Raw genomic sequence first — 17,857 nt, 5'->3', positions numbered from 1 at the left:
TGTTTACTGGGCAGTCTGTTCTCTGAAGCACCCTCCCTGTATAAAAAGATGTGTATCTTCTACTAACACAAGAGAGGGGAATAGGTGCAGTTTCTATACGCCAAGTAGTGTAGAATTGAGTTGCTCTGGAGCTTCAGTCTCTTTTGCAATGGTTTCGGCGGCCGCTCAGCAGCTGTGAGGAGCAAGAGGCTGCTCTGGGGGTCGGAGGCGCACGCGCACCTACAGGACGGTCAGGAGACGACCGAGCGGCGGGCACCGTGTTTCTCCACAGAAAGGGCGCAGGCGTACGCGCCTATGAATGCTGCAGCAGGGAGCGAGCGCTGCCCCGCAGGGCCCGGCCTGCGAGGCGGAGGGGCCCGTAACAGGAACGGCCGCGGCAGGGAATGGCCCGTGCAACCACCGGCGTCGCCGGCGGGGAGGTGTCCGCACGTACCGGGCAACAGGACCACGCTCAAGCCGGCGAGGCCTGCGTCACCCCGTGTGCTTTCTGACCGAGCCCCGCTCGGAACAGCAGAGCGGCTCCCGGGCCCTCCCCGGCCGCTGGCGGCCGTCTTCGGCGGAGCTCCTTCCCCGAGGCGGCCGGCGGTAGAGCCTCGGGGGACAGGGCAGCCCGGCTGTGGCAGCGCGGGGACCCCGGGGGCCGGTGGAAGGCTCGGTCTCTGCCCAGCCGGGTTGGTGACCTGCTCCTCCGAGCAGGACGCCCGGACGAAGGACGGAGCCTGTCCCTCCCTTCTGGGAAACTGGAATTTCTGCTGGATTCGGGTGTTCGCTTCAGGGCAGCGCTGCGGCCGCCGGCGTCGCTCCGCACAGGGCGGTTAGCCCCCCGTGGAAACGAGCACCTCGCGGAGCCGCTCTGTGCCGTGGGCGCCCCGTGCCCACCGCCCTCGCCCCAGCCCAGGCCCCCTCCCTGGCGGGCGCGGCCGCCAAGCAGAAGCTCGGGCGGATCGAGCCGCTCGCACCTCGCAGGGCCGCGGCCTGCGACCGCGCCGCCCTCTGCGAGCGCTCGCTGAGGAGGCGCCTATATACACAGGGGCGCGGGCAGCGCGGTGCCCTGGTGCGGAACCGCGCGGCGCGGGGGCAGGTGCGCAGAGGGGACCCGGCGGGCGGCCCAGGGCGGCGGGGAAGGGCGGTGCTGTGGCTGCGGCCGGGGCCGGTGTGCGGGGCCGGTGTGCGGAGCGAGGCCGCGGCCGGGGCGGCGCGGCGGCCCGCGGCCGGCGGCAGGCCGGGGCGGCGCGGGGCGCGGTTGCCATGGCGACGGGGTTGCTCCGCGGCCGGAGGCGCGGGCGGACATTGGCTGCGGCGGGGCCACGTGGGGCGCCCGTGCCCTGACGGGCGCTGCGCGGCGGCGCCGCCCGCCCGGGCTGCCCCGCGCCGCGCCGCGCACGGGGGCGGGGGCGTGGGGGGATGAGCGCGGAGCGGGGACCGCGGCGGCGGCGGGCCGTGGGCGGAGCGGGCCCCGCTGTGCCCGCGCCCTCTCCCGGCCGCGCGCAGCCGGGCCGTGATGTGTGCGACCCGCTTGGCGAGAGGCAGAGCAGAGCCGGGCGGAGAGGAGGGGAGTTAGTCAGCAGCGAGGAGGAGGAGGAGGAGGAAGGGCGGGAGGCAGAGCCATGGCACCCGGCGCTGCGCGGCGGGCGGCGCCTGTGTGCGCGGGGTGAAGGGCCGGCGGCGGGCGCTCCCCGCGGCGGGCCCCGCGGCGCGCGGCATGAGCCGCTGAGGAGCCGCGGCGCGGGCGGGCGCGCAGCCGTTGGCCGGGCCCGCGGCCGCGGGGGCCGGGGAGGCGCCGCCGCGGGGCCGGCGGGGAGGCCCGGGGGGCCCCGAGGCCGCCCGGCGGCCGCGGCCCGCGCCGTGAGCCGCGGCGGGCGGGCGGGCGGGCGGGGCGGGGGGTCGGCGCCTGCCCACTTCGGCGCAGGTGAGGGAGCGGCGGTGACTCAGAGGCGGCGGCGGGGGGAGCCGCGGCTCGTTGTTGTGGGATTTTTCCCCGGCAGGTTATAAATAGAGCTGCTCGGGCGCTGTGTCAAGGAAGGACACATTGGCAGGCGCGGAGAGAGGCTGGCTGCGTGCAGCCGCGCCAGCAGGCTGCCGCCGCGATGGGTGCCAGCGGGCCTGGCTGCTAGCTGGGGAGCCCGCGCGGCCCCGCTGCGGCGCCGGGGTGGCTCGTTTCCACACCGGAGAGAAAACCCTTAGCCGGAGGCAGCGTCAGTGAGTCTTCCCGAGGAGAACAAAAAATCATATAGGCTTGTTTCAGAGCTCTCTGAAGAAACAGAGAAAATGAAGCCAGAACGAGGTAAACAATTTACTAAGATTTTTTTTTCATTTTTTCTTTTCTTTTTTCTTTTTTCTCTTTTTTTGGCTTGGTTCTAGGATTAGCAGTAGCCTGGTATTCTGTTTCTGTGCCGTCAGTCCGTTCCCTTATCCTGCGCCGTGACTTTGGGGGGATGGGGGAGAATGCAGGTCCTTGGGTTCAGCTGAGGAGATGCGGACGCTGCGAAGGTATAATCTGGAGACGATTAGCAATCGTGTGCTCTGCCTGTGCCTCGCGATTTTATTGTCTCGCCTGGTCTGATGAAGAAGAGACAAACACTGTAGCAAACTCCTTTTGCTCTGGGAAATGGTGCAGTTTGTATGTCGAATGCAGCCAGCCTTTTGGCACAGGACTGCAGTACTGAAGCAAGAGGCAGACAAAGATAAATCGGGCATCGATATACAATATCAGCCTACGTAAAAAAACATCGAAGTGTAACCGGAAAACACTCTGAAAATAACCCTAAGTTAAACCTGAGTGATTCTGTTTTAAATCTGTGCCAGTTACAAAGGAGCTCTATCATAGTAAGCATTCTAAAATACTAACTTTTCATGATCGTTTTGTTACTGATCTTCTCTTGGTTGCCATACCAGGTTTCACAGAAAAATAAAGTCGACTGTCTACGTATATGTTTATAACACTTCAGCTCTTTTGCAGTGCAGCAACAGCTGCCGATGCCCCTAGAGTTGAAAACATGTCATGACTTCTATTTTGAACCACATGATCAGTGATCATTGATTCCTGTTAGTTAAAGCAAAAAAAATATTTTTAATAGTAAATCTTAAGAGTGCTCATTGTAGAATTTGGAGCCTTATTTTCTTTCTGAAAAGAATCCTTGCTTAGATATTTGAATTTTTAAAAGTTTTTGATAATGCTATTGTTTACCTGACTGCTTTCAGTTTTTAAAAGCCTTTTCTGTTCTGTAATGACTTCAGTGTTTTGAGAAACACTTTAATATAGCTTAAAATCAATGTCTTAAAAATACTAACACTAACATGACATACCTGTCTTAATTAGGTTTGTTAATGGCATGTTTGCTAATGGAGACGCTGCATAAATGACCACTCTTGGATAGATTCTATGTGTGTATATGCTGTGACAATAGCATATATATAGTACAGAACTGATTGTAATTTTATGCATAAATTAATGTGACTTAAGTGCCAGGTATTTGACAATAGGCACTCTGTTATGTTTGCTGTTTTCTTAATTGCTAATACCTAAGAAACCTTCACCTGGATTGACTCCTGCAAGCAAGTTATTTCTAGAATATCTTAGTTTCTAAGATCTGACATTGAAGTTTGAAAACTGTCTACTGTCAAGGTGAAATAAAATTTCGAAATAATCAGATAAAACCCAAGTTAATATTTGCAGCTTTAAAATACCCTGTTGTAGCAATTCAAATGCTTTATATGACCTTTGTCTATTCTTTTTCTTATCTGGAGACAGAAAAAAAATAGAATATTGGGGAGCTTTTTCTTGAAAAAGCTGTTGTATAAGAAGTGATCATGTGCCTTTTTAACCAATCTGTTGTGGAGAGGGGCAAACTTATTTTTTTTTAAAAAAAGCAAGTTTCAGGATTTTTTGTTCGTTTCTTTTGTTTTGCTTTGTTTTCTTGGAAGCCACCAGTTAACATTGAGATTAGGATATATTTTGCTATGGTAAACTGGATGAAACCTTTCAGAAATAATGACTTAATTCTTTTAAGCTAGCTAACAAAGGAGTCTTTAAGTCAGTCATTGACCTTGACTAAAACTTGAGACTATCTACAGCCTTTTAGTGAATGCATCTAGCCTAACTGTGTGTTAGTGTAATAGGTAATACCATGCACAAAAGGGGTTGTGAAAGTGCTGCCTAAATGCCACATGCAGCCCACAGATGCTCTTAGGAGGCACGAATCATGCAAATGTTTGCATGTGCTGCTTTCTGCATAGCAGCTGCACCACCGGATACAAGCAGTCAAGTGTGCAGTCACCTGCTTCCAGTCCTTGCAAGTTAATAGCAAAGGACGGAGGTGAAGCAGACCACTCGACTTGCCACAGTCTTCACTTTTCTACACCTTTTCCACAGACCTTCAAAATTCTGAGAAGTCTGCAAATCAGCACACCAAGTAAAGCGTAAAGAAACAGACTTTAAAAGACTTGAAATGGATTATTCATGCTCATCAATAATGATGTCAGAATCCATTGGGAGCAGAGATATGCTATTCTTGTAATTGGAGTTATGTTTAAAACTACTGAATAACATTGTAATGCCTAGACATATTGGGACAAGGTGTGATTTCACTTTTATCACACTTCCACATAGGATTTTCATTATCACCAGCAAAGATGGATGGTGCAAGGGAAGAAGGGGGAGATCTAAACTTGCAACCCCTTCTTTAACAGGATGAAGTGTTACAGGATATTTTAAATTTAAGGGAGTGAGAGGGATAAATATAAATGAAAGGAGACATTTTTTTGTGAGGTAGAGAAGTTCAGCCCTAAAATAAATTACCTCCCTTTATAATAGGGAAAACTTGAAAATTACAGAGATGTAGACATTAAATACTTGAGAGCAGCGTGGAGGAAATAGAATGTGGAGTGTTGTAAGGCAAAGTGGTGGAGCCATTCTGCAAGTTGGGGTAAGAGGTGATGGCTTTGAAGATACAAGTAAGAATGTAGATTTCCTTTGTGGTGCAAAGTTACTGTGAGCAGGGATTCATGTGGCTTTTTCCATGAACTTCATTCAGGATTTATCCATCGGTTAGGGTGTTAATGCAGAAAGGCAGCTGTTGCTCTAACTACTCCACCAGCTCTAGACAGTGCAGCAGTTACATTACTGAGGGCTGCTTGTCTTTCTGCACTGGTCAGTGCAGTGGTTCAGCGCAAGTCAGTGCTGAAGTATCTCAAAATACGGTGTAACATTGCTGCAGCTGAGGCTTCTGTAGTGACAATGAAAAGAATGATTTATCTTCCTTTGTCATAGACAGTGCTCTAGTAAAAAAAATTTCTTAGAGCGTGTTTTGTTTTTGTCTTTTTGCAGTAATAATTTATTGACTTACCTAGCTTTGATGATATCCTCAAGATTTAGTTTCTGCACTACAGCTGCTTAGTCAGTTACTTTGTTTTGCATATTTGGACCTTTATTTCCTTTCTCAAGTTTAGCTCTTTGCTCTTGCTTCTACTGAACTGTGTTCTAATGACTTCTGATCACTTTGCCAGTTTACTGAGTTTGGAAGGCAGGACTAGAATTCATAGCAGAGTGCTTGCAAACTCTTTCAGTTGAGCCTTGTCCATAAACTTTATAAACATACTGTTTCACCATCTGAGTTAATGAAAACATTGCATAATGTCAGGGTGATAGCACACTGCCAAACTTGGATGGCTTGTGTGCTCTTTCAGTGCATTTGGTGCACAAGTGAGGGAAAAAAAAAACAAACTTGTGGTTTTACTGAATCTACATTGTAGTGATAGTTTGCTATGGGAATATTACAAGACATCAGGAGTCTAACTATCTTGTACCTTATTTAGTGGTTTGGTATGCATATAGCTAACTCTTCAGATTTAACTAAAGTCTGTTTTGCTACTTCATATTGGAAATACACCTGAAGGATTTCTGAATGAATCTGTGAGGAAGGCTGGAAGAGAGATTAATGGAGCTGAAAAGTTGATTGAATTCTCTGTTCCTTCCAAATGCATGAGGAATAATGAGGGGCCATCAGATTGAGGGAAATGAGCTGAACCAGTGTTTTTGACTTTAGGAATTGTGGATATCATGGTCTGGATAAGGCCCTTGATTTTAAGAACGAGACTTGATTTTATACCTTACATTAACTGTGAAATATTTCTTGGGAAAAAATAAATTAGCAAAGACAGTATGTTACAGAGTATGTAAATCAAGAAGTGAAAAGACCTTTTCAAAAAAGATGAGTTATAATTTAGTGTTCCCTATTGCACTATGATACAGACACTTTAATTCTATAATACCTTTTCAATGAAATATCCCGTAACACTTAAACTCCTCAGTGGTGGAATGATGTGGACAGTAAACAAAGTAATAAGTTGGAAATGAGGCACTTCCTGCTTAGTGAAGCTGTCACTCTGCAAGTGTTTTAGCGATGCTTCTGGCTTGGCTGCCAGGGGTAATGCAGGTTGTGTGATAATGAGCTAAAGGTGATGCTACTTCCTGTGTCAGAAGGAAGCTGCTAACAAAAATGCTTTGTTGTGTGTGGGAAGACCCAGGTAGTGAGGGGGGACTAGTAGCTTAGTGAGGGAAAGGGTGTGTGTGTATGTGTGTATGCTTTTCCTACTGAGATTACTCTTAAAGAATTTTATTTAAAAGAAAGAAAACCACAAAATGCTTAGGATAAAACATACTGACGGGTGGTTGGGTTATTACACTCAGATTCCATTTATAAGTCATGAAGCCATCTAGCCCTAATCTTTGAGGAAAACAGATTTGTCCTGATAGCGTATAATACACGGGCACAGTGGAAGCTGAATATAAACCTTCTGAGATTTTTTTCCGGTTGACAGTAGAGTGTGAGTTCTTTAAATGCAATTCTGTCATTTTCCCAAAACACAGGAATATGTACTCTTCTATTAAATGTCTACTACCAAAACTATTTTAAAGAATTGTTAATTTTCATATGTATAACTGACCCTGCTTATTGTATTCCATACTTTCTGAAGTCCAAAGCTTTGGCTTGCCAGGTCAGATTTTTGAGCTGAAGCAGATTAGATTCAATTTCTAAGGGCAGTTTTTGAGTTTATTATTGGATTGATGTCTGTCATCTTCAAAATATTTTTTACCGTATTAACTCTTATAAATACAAACTGTCGTAAGAGATGTGAGTTTATTGCCAAATTAAGTTCTGCATATTAAAGTTAGCAATCTTTGGCAACAGTAACTGAAGAGGACAAATCAGCTATGAGACGTTATTAGAAGAACTTGCTATGTGTTGTTCACTGTTTGCAAGATGATTAGTATTTTGACAAATGCCTACTAATAGCAACTGCTGAATTATACTGAAATAGCCATACCCTTTTATTCTATTAGCAACAAGTTTAAGATAGCAGTTTGTCGGTTGCTAGCTGTTCTTTAATCAATAAGATCTTGTAGGTTAACTGTAATTGTACCTAATAATACTTTCTTCATCCTGATGTGATAATTGAAAGCTAATTTTTTTAGATTTTGAAGATGTCTCGCATCATTTTTTTTCAACGTGGTAGTAAATTGTGTAGTTGTTCTTTGTATCTTTGCAGATCATTCGTATTTAATGTTTAGACAGAAGTTAGTTTTAAAATGTGAAATGCTTTAGGAGTGCACTTACAATTTCACAGTCACCTTTGTACTCCTGAGTGCAAATAAAACTTTGTTTTAGTAGGCAGTTGTCTATAAACTTGTGTGAATGCAAATGCAGAAGCATGCCTTTCAGGCCTGGATAGGTGGCTGGACTTTGGAAGACTGTACATTCATTATGTACTTCTTTTTCTGCTTGTTCCTTGCCAGGTTGGATGAATATAGCTTTATGCACACAGCCTCAGAAGTATAAAATTATCCTTGATCTGCATGCATTACTTGGTACCACGACTGGAGAAGAGATTTTTATGAAGTCTACTCACAGACAATTGAGTTGTTACTCATGAAAATTCTCCAGCAGCTTTTTTGTTTGTTAACAATTCAGTGTTATTCAGACCAAATCAAATATTTATACTTAACTCACTTGTCTTTATACATCTTTCCTGTTGTTAGATGGGCCTGATTAGGTTTTTTTTGATAATGAATGTTCCCTTTTAAAATTAGCTTTGGGACCAAAGCTTATTTAACATTGCTATTTGGGACAGCATTGCTAAATAAATATAAAATTATATTGACTCAAAATACAAAGATGTAATTAATTTAGGGAGGCAAAGTAGAAGCAAATGAACATATGGAGAATTAAGCACTTGTGTATGAAATAGTAACAAAAATTTTACCTGTGTTCTAAATATAAAAATCCTTATTACAAGTAAAGATGAACAAAACGATCTTAGTGAAAAGTTTGTTGGGACAACCTAAGAGCATTGAAAGGAATTCTTCAGTTTTCCACCTATACACATTTATTTGACCAACATTTTTCTTTTTGCAGGGGATGTATCCAGTCTCTCTGTCCAAGTATGTGCTGAGTACCCCCACTGGGCACTTATGCTTTTCTCTGGGCACTTAACCAGATGAAGGCATAGTGATCAGTTCATTTCACTCAAAAAAAAATCAAATCTTTTGTTAAATATCGCTTTGTTCTTCTAGGGAAGAAAATCAAGACTTTCTTTTAAGGTAGAATTACTATTATTTTTAATAAAGAGGCTTTATTATATATTCTACGCTGTGTATCCAATGAAGGTAGTGGACTTTTCCATTTAGATCTTTGGGAACAGTGTTGGTCCCATAAGTACATCCATTGTAAATTGTGACCTTTACTATTAAAAAATCAAGTGATTGGTTGCACTACTTTAACATCTTACAGGAACTGTGCACGCAAATATTCTCTTCCTCTTGCCCACTGATGAATCTTCAGAATTTCTAGGGCATATTTCACACTTCAGTGTGCTGCAATAAATTAAGCTTCCTTCTTAGTACACTGTGCGAGTATCATCTTGTTAGGTACAACAGAGGGATGGAAGGAGAGGCAGAGAGAGGGAGAGAACTTCAGCGGAGAATTGAGAATGGTTAGCATTAGCCCATATCCTTAGCAGAGCCAGCACCACTGTGGGAGGTGGTGAGGGTGATGTCCCAACAGTGGTGAATCTCCTCTTCTAGGGATGGGGGGAAAGAGGCATGTGGGAAGAGCCCCTGCTGCGGTCAGCACACACTGTTACTGTTCGGAGCAGTGGGGAGTCCTTCCCCCCCACCAGGTATTGTTCTTCTTGGTTCCCTGCCATGGGCACTAGACCAACAATTCAAGTCAAACCGTGGTTCAAATTAGCACCTTCAAGCAGGCTAGCAAGTTAGGTAGAAAGCTTTGCCCACATACTTAGAAGGGCAAAAAAGGAAGCTAAGAGTAACATCTAAGTAAAAGTCTGTGTTAACTACTTGCTGAAGATATAACCTCTATGATAGACATGGTGCATTTTTGGTATGTTGACTTTTTTCTTTCAGATAACTTTACAGAAAGTTGTAATTTTCAGTGCATTTTGTTTATATGTTAGCTATGAGTATTTAAAATACAGCTGCAATAAGATATCCTATTGCCTTTTTTATTACAGCTTTTAGTCAAGCTTTTAATTTTAATAAAGCAGACTTGGGGGAAGAGAACAGATGCACCAGGAAGAGAAGATCTTTAATAAATGTTCCAGTGGTAGAGTATAGGAAAGGGACTTTCATATCAATAGGAACTGTACAGGGACAAAATTGTCAAGATTAGTCTGAACTGGGATTGCATGGTTGTATCAAAAGTGTTGATACCAACATTCACCCTACTCCAAGGTAAATCTTTTTTCCTTTCTGTATAATTCTTTAAACATGAATCTTTAAGTGTTTCCTATGCAAGGTTTCCCATGTTAGATGTCTCTTAATGGAAAGTATGGCTTTGTTTTGTTTTGAGGGGGAATACAGCTTCCTTTTGTAGCACATGCTATTCAAATGGTTGAAGAAATTTTGTTTACAGTGGAGAGGCCAGATGTGGAAGACTTAATTCCTAAGCAAAAGTATCTGGAGAACTAGGAAGAAAAGAGGGCTGGACAATGATTGTTGCCGTAACTATACCAGTAGCTCTACTCATTTATTACTTAGGATATTCAGACAGCATAACTGCTTATACCACAGAAATGCAAGCAAGGTGTGGAAGACTTCTCTTTTAAAAGAGGGCTAATCTCCTTAAAGGAGAATTCCTTAACGGTACTTACTTAAAGCAATCTGTTCTGAAAACTGATGCTATATTATAATTCTGTACAAATTGAGATGTACACTATGAGATTAAATTTAGAAATATACATGCTATTTCATTTTACTCTTTCATTGTCTAACAGCTGGTTTATAAAGGTGAAACAGCAGGGAGGCAGTTAATGCCAGAAAAATTTGAAAGTGAAGATTAGGAGGGTTTAATAGAGAATGGGAAAGGTAGGTCAGCTTATACGAGAATGGCTGAAAGGCTGAAGAAAGTCAAAGTGAGAAGGTTGAATGCATTCATTTAAAAACTGTTGGAATAAACATCTGCTTCATCTTAGCGATTCAGTTCACTAAAATTGGTGTAACTGGCTATTATTGTACTGCCTTTGGTTAAATCAGTCTCACTGATTGAACAAGACGTGCTGTGAGGAAAATATTTTGGATGCATTGGAGAGAAAAGATGAAATGGGGCTGGCTGCAAAGGAGTACTTAGCATTGCACGCCCAAAAGTAACTTTATGCCTATGCATTTCATTGTTCTCAAAAAGAGGACCTGTGGGTCAGATGAAAGAAGCTAGAGGATGAGGGGGGGTTGGAGAGGATCGGAGGCAGAAGGTCCAGTGACCAGGAGAGCTAGAACCACTGTGCTTTATGTGTTGCAAAAAGAATCCCAGGGGCATCAACTTTTATGGACTGTCTGCAAGCTCTCAATTTAAAAGATTTTTGTATCCTGCTGATTAAAGAATCATTTTGGCTTAGGTTATTAAAGCAAGGGACATGTTGGTTGAAGTGTATTCCTTTTTGTATTCCTTTTTTTTTTTCTATGTAGACATAGAAAGTTGCTGTGAAGTTGCTTACATTTAGATTCTTACAGTTAATCTCTATGTACTTTTTTTTTTTTTTTTTTTTTTTTTTTTTTTTTTTGAGTAAGGCAGGGCTACAATCCTAACTATAATGTTTTTCTGAACTGCCTTTTTAATAGACATGCTGCACTTTGGCACTGCCCTCCAAAGGTTGAAATTTGGTATTTTTGTAATGTAGGAATAGTGCCAATTATGGCCGTGCAAATGGCGCTTAATAGGTATGTTGCTGACTTGATGCTGGAATAGATCATACTTGATTCAAATTTCCTGCTTTGTGAAATGTACCGGACTTCTATTGAAAGATTGTATTGGGAGACAATTCATTCCATTCAAGTCCCCATCTTTTTTATTTAGTAAGCATTATCCTGTTTGTGGCAGAAGGTGGGTTAAAATACAGTATTAAAATTACAAAGATATTTACTCAGACTTTATTTTAAGTGCAATCACTTTATGATAGTGGAATACATAGCTCAGGATAAAACCCTGTGTATATCTCTACATGCTAATATATTCTCTTATACTTAGTCAGAATATTGATAGTCTGTTATCATACAACTTTGTATGCATCTTCTATATCTACTAGAATTTGTGGGTCAATCAGGTAGATTGCAAATTTTGTGGATTGCTTAAGTATTTTCATTTCTAAATTTAGTATTTTAGTAGGCCAGGTACATTAATTTCTGGGGTATGTTCTTCCACAAATATCAGCAGAGCTTAGTTCTGCCCATCTATCTACAGCTGGCTTAGGACAGTAAGACAGCTTAACAGCTGCAGTATCAGCATGCTGCCCTACTTCTATTTTATCGGAAGAATATCAGGTGTAAAGATGTTTGTGGCTGCATTCTAGCTGTCCGTGTGGGCAGACTGTTCAGGGACATTAACAGTGAGTATGAGGGTTATTGGTCTTACTGAGTGAGTGTCGTCTCCAGGCAACAGCTCATCAGTGAAACATGGTCGGTTGGCCTGTAGAAGCAGTTGGTGACTCCCGAGGACCATCTCTGCTTGTCCCACCTGAGAAATGACTCTGGGTTGTTGCTCCTGCCCCTTATTAGCAAAGCTTTAAAACATACATCGTTTACCCGTGTGCTAAATACTGTTAGTGCCTCCTCCTACCCCTACTGAATAATTAATAGAAAATCACCTGAGTATTTTTTTTTTCTGGAAAGGAGAGATGGTTGCATGATTAATAACTTGAAATGGCTTTTTTAGACAACTATGTAAGATAATGTATTTTTGCAGGAGAGGTGTTTCATGAAAGAAAGATGCTTGGAGAATAAACTTTGTTTGAATGGCAATGACTAGTTAAATTGTATGTTTTACACAAATTTTTTTCTGCAAGACATTTTCTGTACGTAAAATCTTTAAATAGACGACCTAGTAAAAGGCATCCAGGCTTCTTTGGATAAAATGTCTACTTCAAAATCTTGGCTGTTTTCTGGCAAGCACAGCTAAATGATACTACTCTGTAAAGCATGAGTTGAAAAAAAATTGTCGTACTGTGAAATAAGTAGCGTGTTTTCCACAATCTTGGATGTATTAATGGTTATTGCTGGATTTTGAATGTTGTTGGAGAGACTAGTTTAATTGGGACTCTGCTGAGAGGCTCAAGGCATCTCACGGTTGGGTAGTATTCTCGTGACGGGGCGATGGTAAGATTTTTGTTTTATGTATACTGATTATGTTATGTCATGGTCGATATCTGTCATCCAACTTTAGTTCTTGTGACTGGATGAAATTGTTTTAATGTAGGCAACATGTTGTTTAGCCTGCACCTAAAATAATACATGCAGGTGCGAGAGTACTGCCTTGAAGCGTCTTGACAAATTACGGCCCCAAATCCCTGTGGACGGCTGGGGAGGACCCGGGGCGGGGGGAGCGCGCCTCCGGCAGCGGGAGGGCTGCGGTAGGTGCAGGAGGAGGCGCCCGGCCTGGGCCGCCCCCCGTGCCCGCCGCGCCGCGGCTCCCAGCCGCCCGGCGGAAGCCGCCCCGGCCTCGCGTTGTTGGTGCAGGCGGGAGCGCGGGGGCGGGGCCGCGGCGGGGCCGGCCAATGGGCGCCGAGCGCTGTTGCTATGCGCGCCCCTACTCTGCCTCTTTGTGGAAAATGTCTGGCGCGGCGGCCGGGCGGGCGGCGGCGGCGGCGGCCGGGGCCGGGAGCGGGGCCGCGGCCGGGCGGGCGGCCCTGAGGGCGGCGGGCGCCCGGCGGCGGCGGGCGCGGGCCGCGCGCGGCTAGGAGGCCGCGGCGCGGGATCCCGGTATGGGCTACAGAGGACGGCCGGGGCTGCGCGGAGAAGGTGCGTGAGCGGAGGAGGCGCTCGCGGCGCCCGGTTGCGGGGGCGAGCGGCGGGCCGGGCCGGGCCGGGCGGGAGGCCCGTGCGGGCCGCCGGTGGCAGCCCCTCCGCGGGCCGGGACGGGGCCGGGCGGCCATGGCCCGTGGTGCTGTCGGGCCGGGTGATTAAAAACTGCTCCGTACTAATGCTTGTCTCCTCAGCTGAGCTCAGGAATTATGCTGTACTTCATCTGCAGTTCCTTAAGAAAACCCCAGACCGAAGCATATGCCCATTGTGTCTCCTGAGGTTAAATTTTTACTGACTTTTTTAATTTCCCTTCAATTTAAAGGAACAAGTAACGGACAGCCTAAAAATTAAAGCTCTTGGTAACATCCATTGTGTTATGTAATAGCAGAAGTGTTAAATAGCCCAGGACGTGAGGGGGGGATATATTTAAGCATTAAAAGTGAGACATTTGTTAAAGGTCAGCTCTACTAAGGGTTGCAGTTAATGTAGCCATATGTAACTTTATGACTTCTCATTGTAACCCCCCCCCACCCAAATCCCTTTAGTTTAACTGAGTTTCTTATATGTCTTGTTATGTAGGTCAAGTTCTCTTTCTCTCTCTCTCTCTCTTTTTTTTTTCTCCCCTCCTCTTCCCTCTGGCTGGTGGAAACTATTACAGTATTTTGATTCCTGCTAGAAAAAAAAAACACATAAAGGCATTACCAGTCCTTTCCCACTATTTATTTGTCTTGAGGCAAATGAAGTTGATGAAAACACATCAGCTTTTTTTGGTAACCAGGAACAGAGAGATACTTTTAATTAGTTTATTATTGGCTGCACAACTGTATGTATAAAAAGGAATGGATAATCTTCAATTCAGCATTTGAGTTCAGTATGTTATTTTAGTAACTCTATACAGAGAAGTTCTCTGAAAATGCAAATGTTGTTCAGACTAAGTAATTACATATATCCTCTTTCTGGATATAGAACTTGTTTGTATTTGTCTGAAGGGTACCAGAGCTCTAGCTTAAATGACCTTTGTGACTTTAGATTTCCATCTTATGATAGAGGAGAAGGAATGATCCCACTATTGCACTTGTGTGGCTTTTATGGGAATATCTTTTGTAGATCACTGAAGCCTTGCTTTAAAAGGCAGGAAGGAATTGTTTAAGAGAAAACAAAATTAAATTTTATAATTATTGCACTATTAATTTTAAATGCATTTAATCTAATGCCTGCTGTATTGAATCTGTGTAGCAGATTGTTGTGTATTAGGGGTGGAGGAGGCAAACTAGGTTCTTGGCCCCGGCCCCCTATTCTATTACGTTTTGACTCTGTGTAACATTCTTTTGAATACCAGAAGACTATTAAAGCTTTCTAAAATGAACTACATTGAGGAAATCTGTAAACAATAGAGCTTTACTGTGTGTGATACAATGCTAGTCTAAAACTATCAAAAACTTTCTTTTGTTCTGTTTATAATTCTGTAGCAAGTTTGGGGGTCCATTTTAAATGAACTTTTTCTGCACAGCTTGAGAGTTGTAATGCTATCCTCACTTATTCTCCTAACTAAAGTTTAAAAACAATGTTATGGGCCTGGCCATTCTCCAAGAAGGATTTAAAATGAGAAGTATATATTGTCTCTTCTGTAACTTCTTTGCTTTTGCAGGTAACTATTTAACCACTTAAATGTAGACCTGGTAGGTGGAGACTAATAAAATTGGAAAAATTACCTGAGGAGCTTCATAGTACTCTGCCATCATCAATTTCATCCTTGTTCTTTCTAAGTTCTTGCATTTCTGATGAAGAACTACCGTTATTTTTTTTTGGTCTTCTAGCCTTATTCCTTTCCCACTACCCCACCTTCTAAATAATCTGGACTGCAAATACTGAAGTAAACCTGTTGAAGCTGAAGGTAGTAGCCTTGCTAGCTAAGAGAATTTTGGGTGGTCAAACATGTTCTGACAAGGTTTCACAAGATAAATTACCCACCACTTAGATGACAATGGACAGGTTTTAACATCAAAAAGTTTTGAGGGATGAAGAAAGCATAAAGAGAAGATGAATGCAACAGAAGAACTGTGGTAGAAGAGGTCAGATTTTATGCCATTAAATAGCCTTTTTTTTTTTTTTTTTTTTTTTTTTCTCCAGATGAAATCTACCTTCCTTACCTGAGGATGTTTCTTAATGAGTTTTGTGTTTCTTCTTATTGTGTACTTTCTTTTTTTTCTTTTTTTTTTTTAAGTAGCCTGATAGCTAGTTCTCTTTTTACAACAGTAGTGCATACATTTCCAGCTGTAGGTGTGTTTTTTAACTGACATGATGGCTGTAATAAAGTTCTAAGAATATACCAACTCCTACTTAACCTGCATACTATATAACTGGTGTTTAATGTGTTGTCTGTTTTTAAATAAAATTACTGAATTCTTAAGTGTTTCTATCTCTTCTCTGTATGAATATTATTTAAAAGTTTTATTGTTAACAGTGCATTTGGACTGTTTTGTTTCTCACCCTTTCTTGTTTTTCAGGTATTCTGTGGGGGGAAAAAAAAAGCAGTCCAGCAGCATTAGTAAGTGCCTCACATGTAGGCAGAAAATGTGCTTAAGTGCTCTTCCCCAGTATGATTATGTTGGTCTTCAATGTGCCATCAAAGCTTAGATAGCTTTTGGGGGCTTAATCAAATCCCTGGAGTTGACTTGGGCTGGTAGTCAGAAGGCTGCCCTGGATTTAATTCACTAAGCCTTTGCGTGTGAAGTTGAATTTCTGTGATGGAGGCTTTTCCTGAATATGCTGAAAGAAAAACCTTTTCAGATGCTTCCAGGCTGTTAAGTTGCGTCCTCATTTGAACTAGAAGTAGTGAAACTGTCTAGACTCTTGTTTTGATAGAGTGTTACTTGGATCTCTGAACCATTGCGGCACATCAGTTCTGTGCGTGTCTACTTGTTCTACCAAATCTCTCATTTTAGGATAATCTGAGAAGGCATCGTAGCTACTTCTGTCTTTGCACTGGTTCTTTCCACAGTGAGAGTGCTAGTGCATGTAACAGATTTTTGGTGTGCTTGTCATCTGAGTGAAAGACTGGCCTGGAGAATACCATGTTGTTGTTTGGATGCATGGATTAGTCTTCTGATGCTCTACAAATCCCTTTCCATATTTGCAGATAAATATTTCTTAGTTTTTTTCATTCATTTCATAAATTTGAGGGATATGAGACTTGTTCACTGGCCGAGCCTGTGAGCACAATGCTTTTAGCATAGAAGATACAGCTATTTCCTCATTAAATGACAAAAAGAAGTACTGTTTGCCAAAGGCCTACTTGCTCTTTTGTGAAATAGCTTTAGGAACACTAAAAGAAAAATGGTCCTATATTATTCTCTTTTTGTCAATGTATATTTCTGAGAGCTTGAGTGAAGAGCAGCAAGTCTGACCTACTGTTCTAGGACAGAGTTAGTATTTTGCTTTGGATTATATACTTTTGAATGAAGTTAAGGAAGTCAAGATGTACTAAAAATTTTCAAATCAAAAATTGAGTTTGGAAATATGAGAACTAAGATTTTTGCTTTCTTAAAAATGTGTACAGCTAGTAGATGAATATATTTCAGATTCTCTTAGAGGATAGAAGGTGTTATTTCTGTGCTAATAACACATAGTTGAGTTTATGCTATTCATATTCTGAAGTAAAATTGTGAAACTAATTTGTTCTTCAATATTGAGAAGATCAGATATAGAAGACCAAGGGATGATATGGAATTAGGAAATGTAATATATAGTTGGATATGCTTAAATGGAAGGGATGTAGTTTCTTTTGAAGTTCAACCACATCATTTACTGCAGTTCTGTTCAGAATAATCTCGCTGAGAATAAAGCTCCTACTTCCAGAGGATGCTATCTGCCTAAGTTTATGCCTTTTTCTTGGTAAGAAGGGAGAATATCAACCAACAAGCTAAGACATAGTTGTAGTACTGCTTGAAAGATAATTAAGCTTTCAGATGACTCTTCATTTCTTAGGACTTTTATAAAGGAGTCAAGGCGTGGAGACTCATTCTGCAAGCTTAAATAGCAAGCACCAGTGATAACAAGCAAGACTGTTGATAGTTAATAACAGGTGGCTGAACTCCTGATGCAAATGATCAACCAGAACAAGTTTTCTGCATCCTGACCCAGCAACTCCTCACTGTTACCACAGCAAGCTACACATTTTTCTGGTTGTAGTAAAGTTTATGGAACTGAAGATGACTTGGTTTTACAGCTATAAAATAAACTTTAAAAGGCAAAGCGTACCAGCTGGAAGAGAAAACATAAACTAAGAGGACTTGGATATGAATTCCTAGAAGCCTTGCCTATTTTAGTTCTCGTAAGATCTTTCTGAAAGATGATGTCAAGTACTCTGTATACTTAAAATTCCTGACAATTTAAATACAAAAGTGAGTCCTTTCCATTAAACCTAACATGAATATTAGATTACTATAAGTAGAATAGGATTGCAGGGGGAAGGAAAGGGAGAAGGAGTTATTTGACCTGGAAATGGTATAAAGAAGCAAGGTGGAACCTGTAGCTCATGGGATGGTCATG

General features: G+C 43.1%; 1 protein-coding gene across 3 annotated transcripts in view; it reads left to right on the top strand.

Moving 5' to 3' along the window:
• Positions 1-1,933: 1,933 nt before the first annotated feature.
• The window catches only part of ATOSA (atos homolog A), a 46,265-nt gene continuing 30,341 nt past the window's right edge, over positions 1,934-17,857 (top strand). For 2 of the 3 annotated variants that reach the window (XR_009959447.1, XM_062583811.1), the window contains exon 1: positions 13,243-13,303. Coding sequence is in view for 2 of the 3 variants with exons in the window: in XM_062583811.1 (XP_062439795.1) it covers positions 13,267-13,303 (37 nt within the window). In the remaining variant the exon portion in view is untranslated. Of the gene's footprint in view, positions 2,285-13,242; positions 13,304-17,857 lie in introns of those variants that run through there. The other variant, XM_062583813.1, reaches the window with a different exon arrangement.

Source organism: Rhea pennata, chromosome 10, assembly GCF_028389875.1.
Source record: "Rhea pennata isolate bPtePen1 chromosome 10, bPtePen1.pri, whole genome shotgun sequence".
Classification (NCBI taxonomy): domain Eukaryota; kingdom Metazoa; phylum Chordata; class Aves; order Rheiformes; family Rheidae; genus Rhea; species Rhea pennata.
This window is presented reverse-complemented; position numbering and strand designations above follow the sequence as displayed.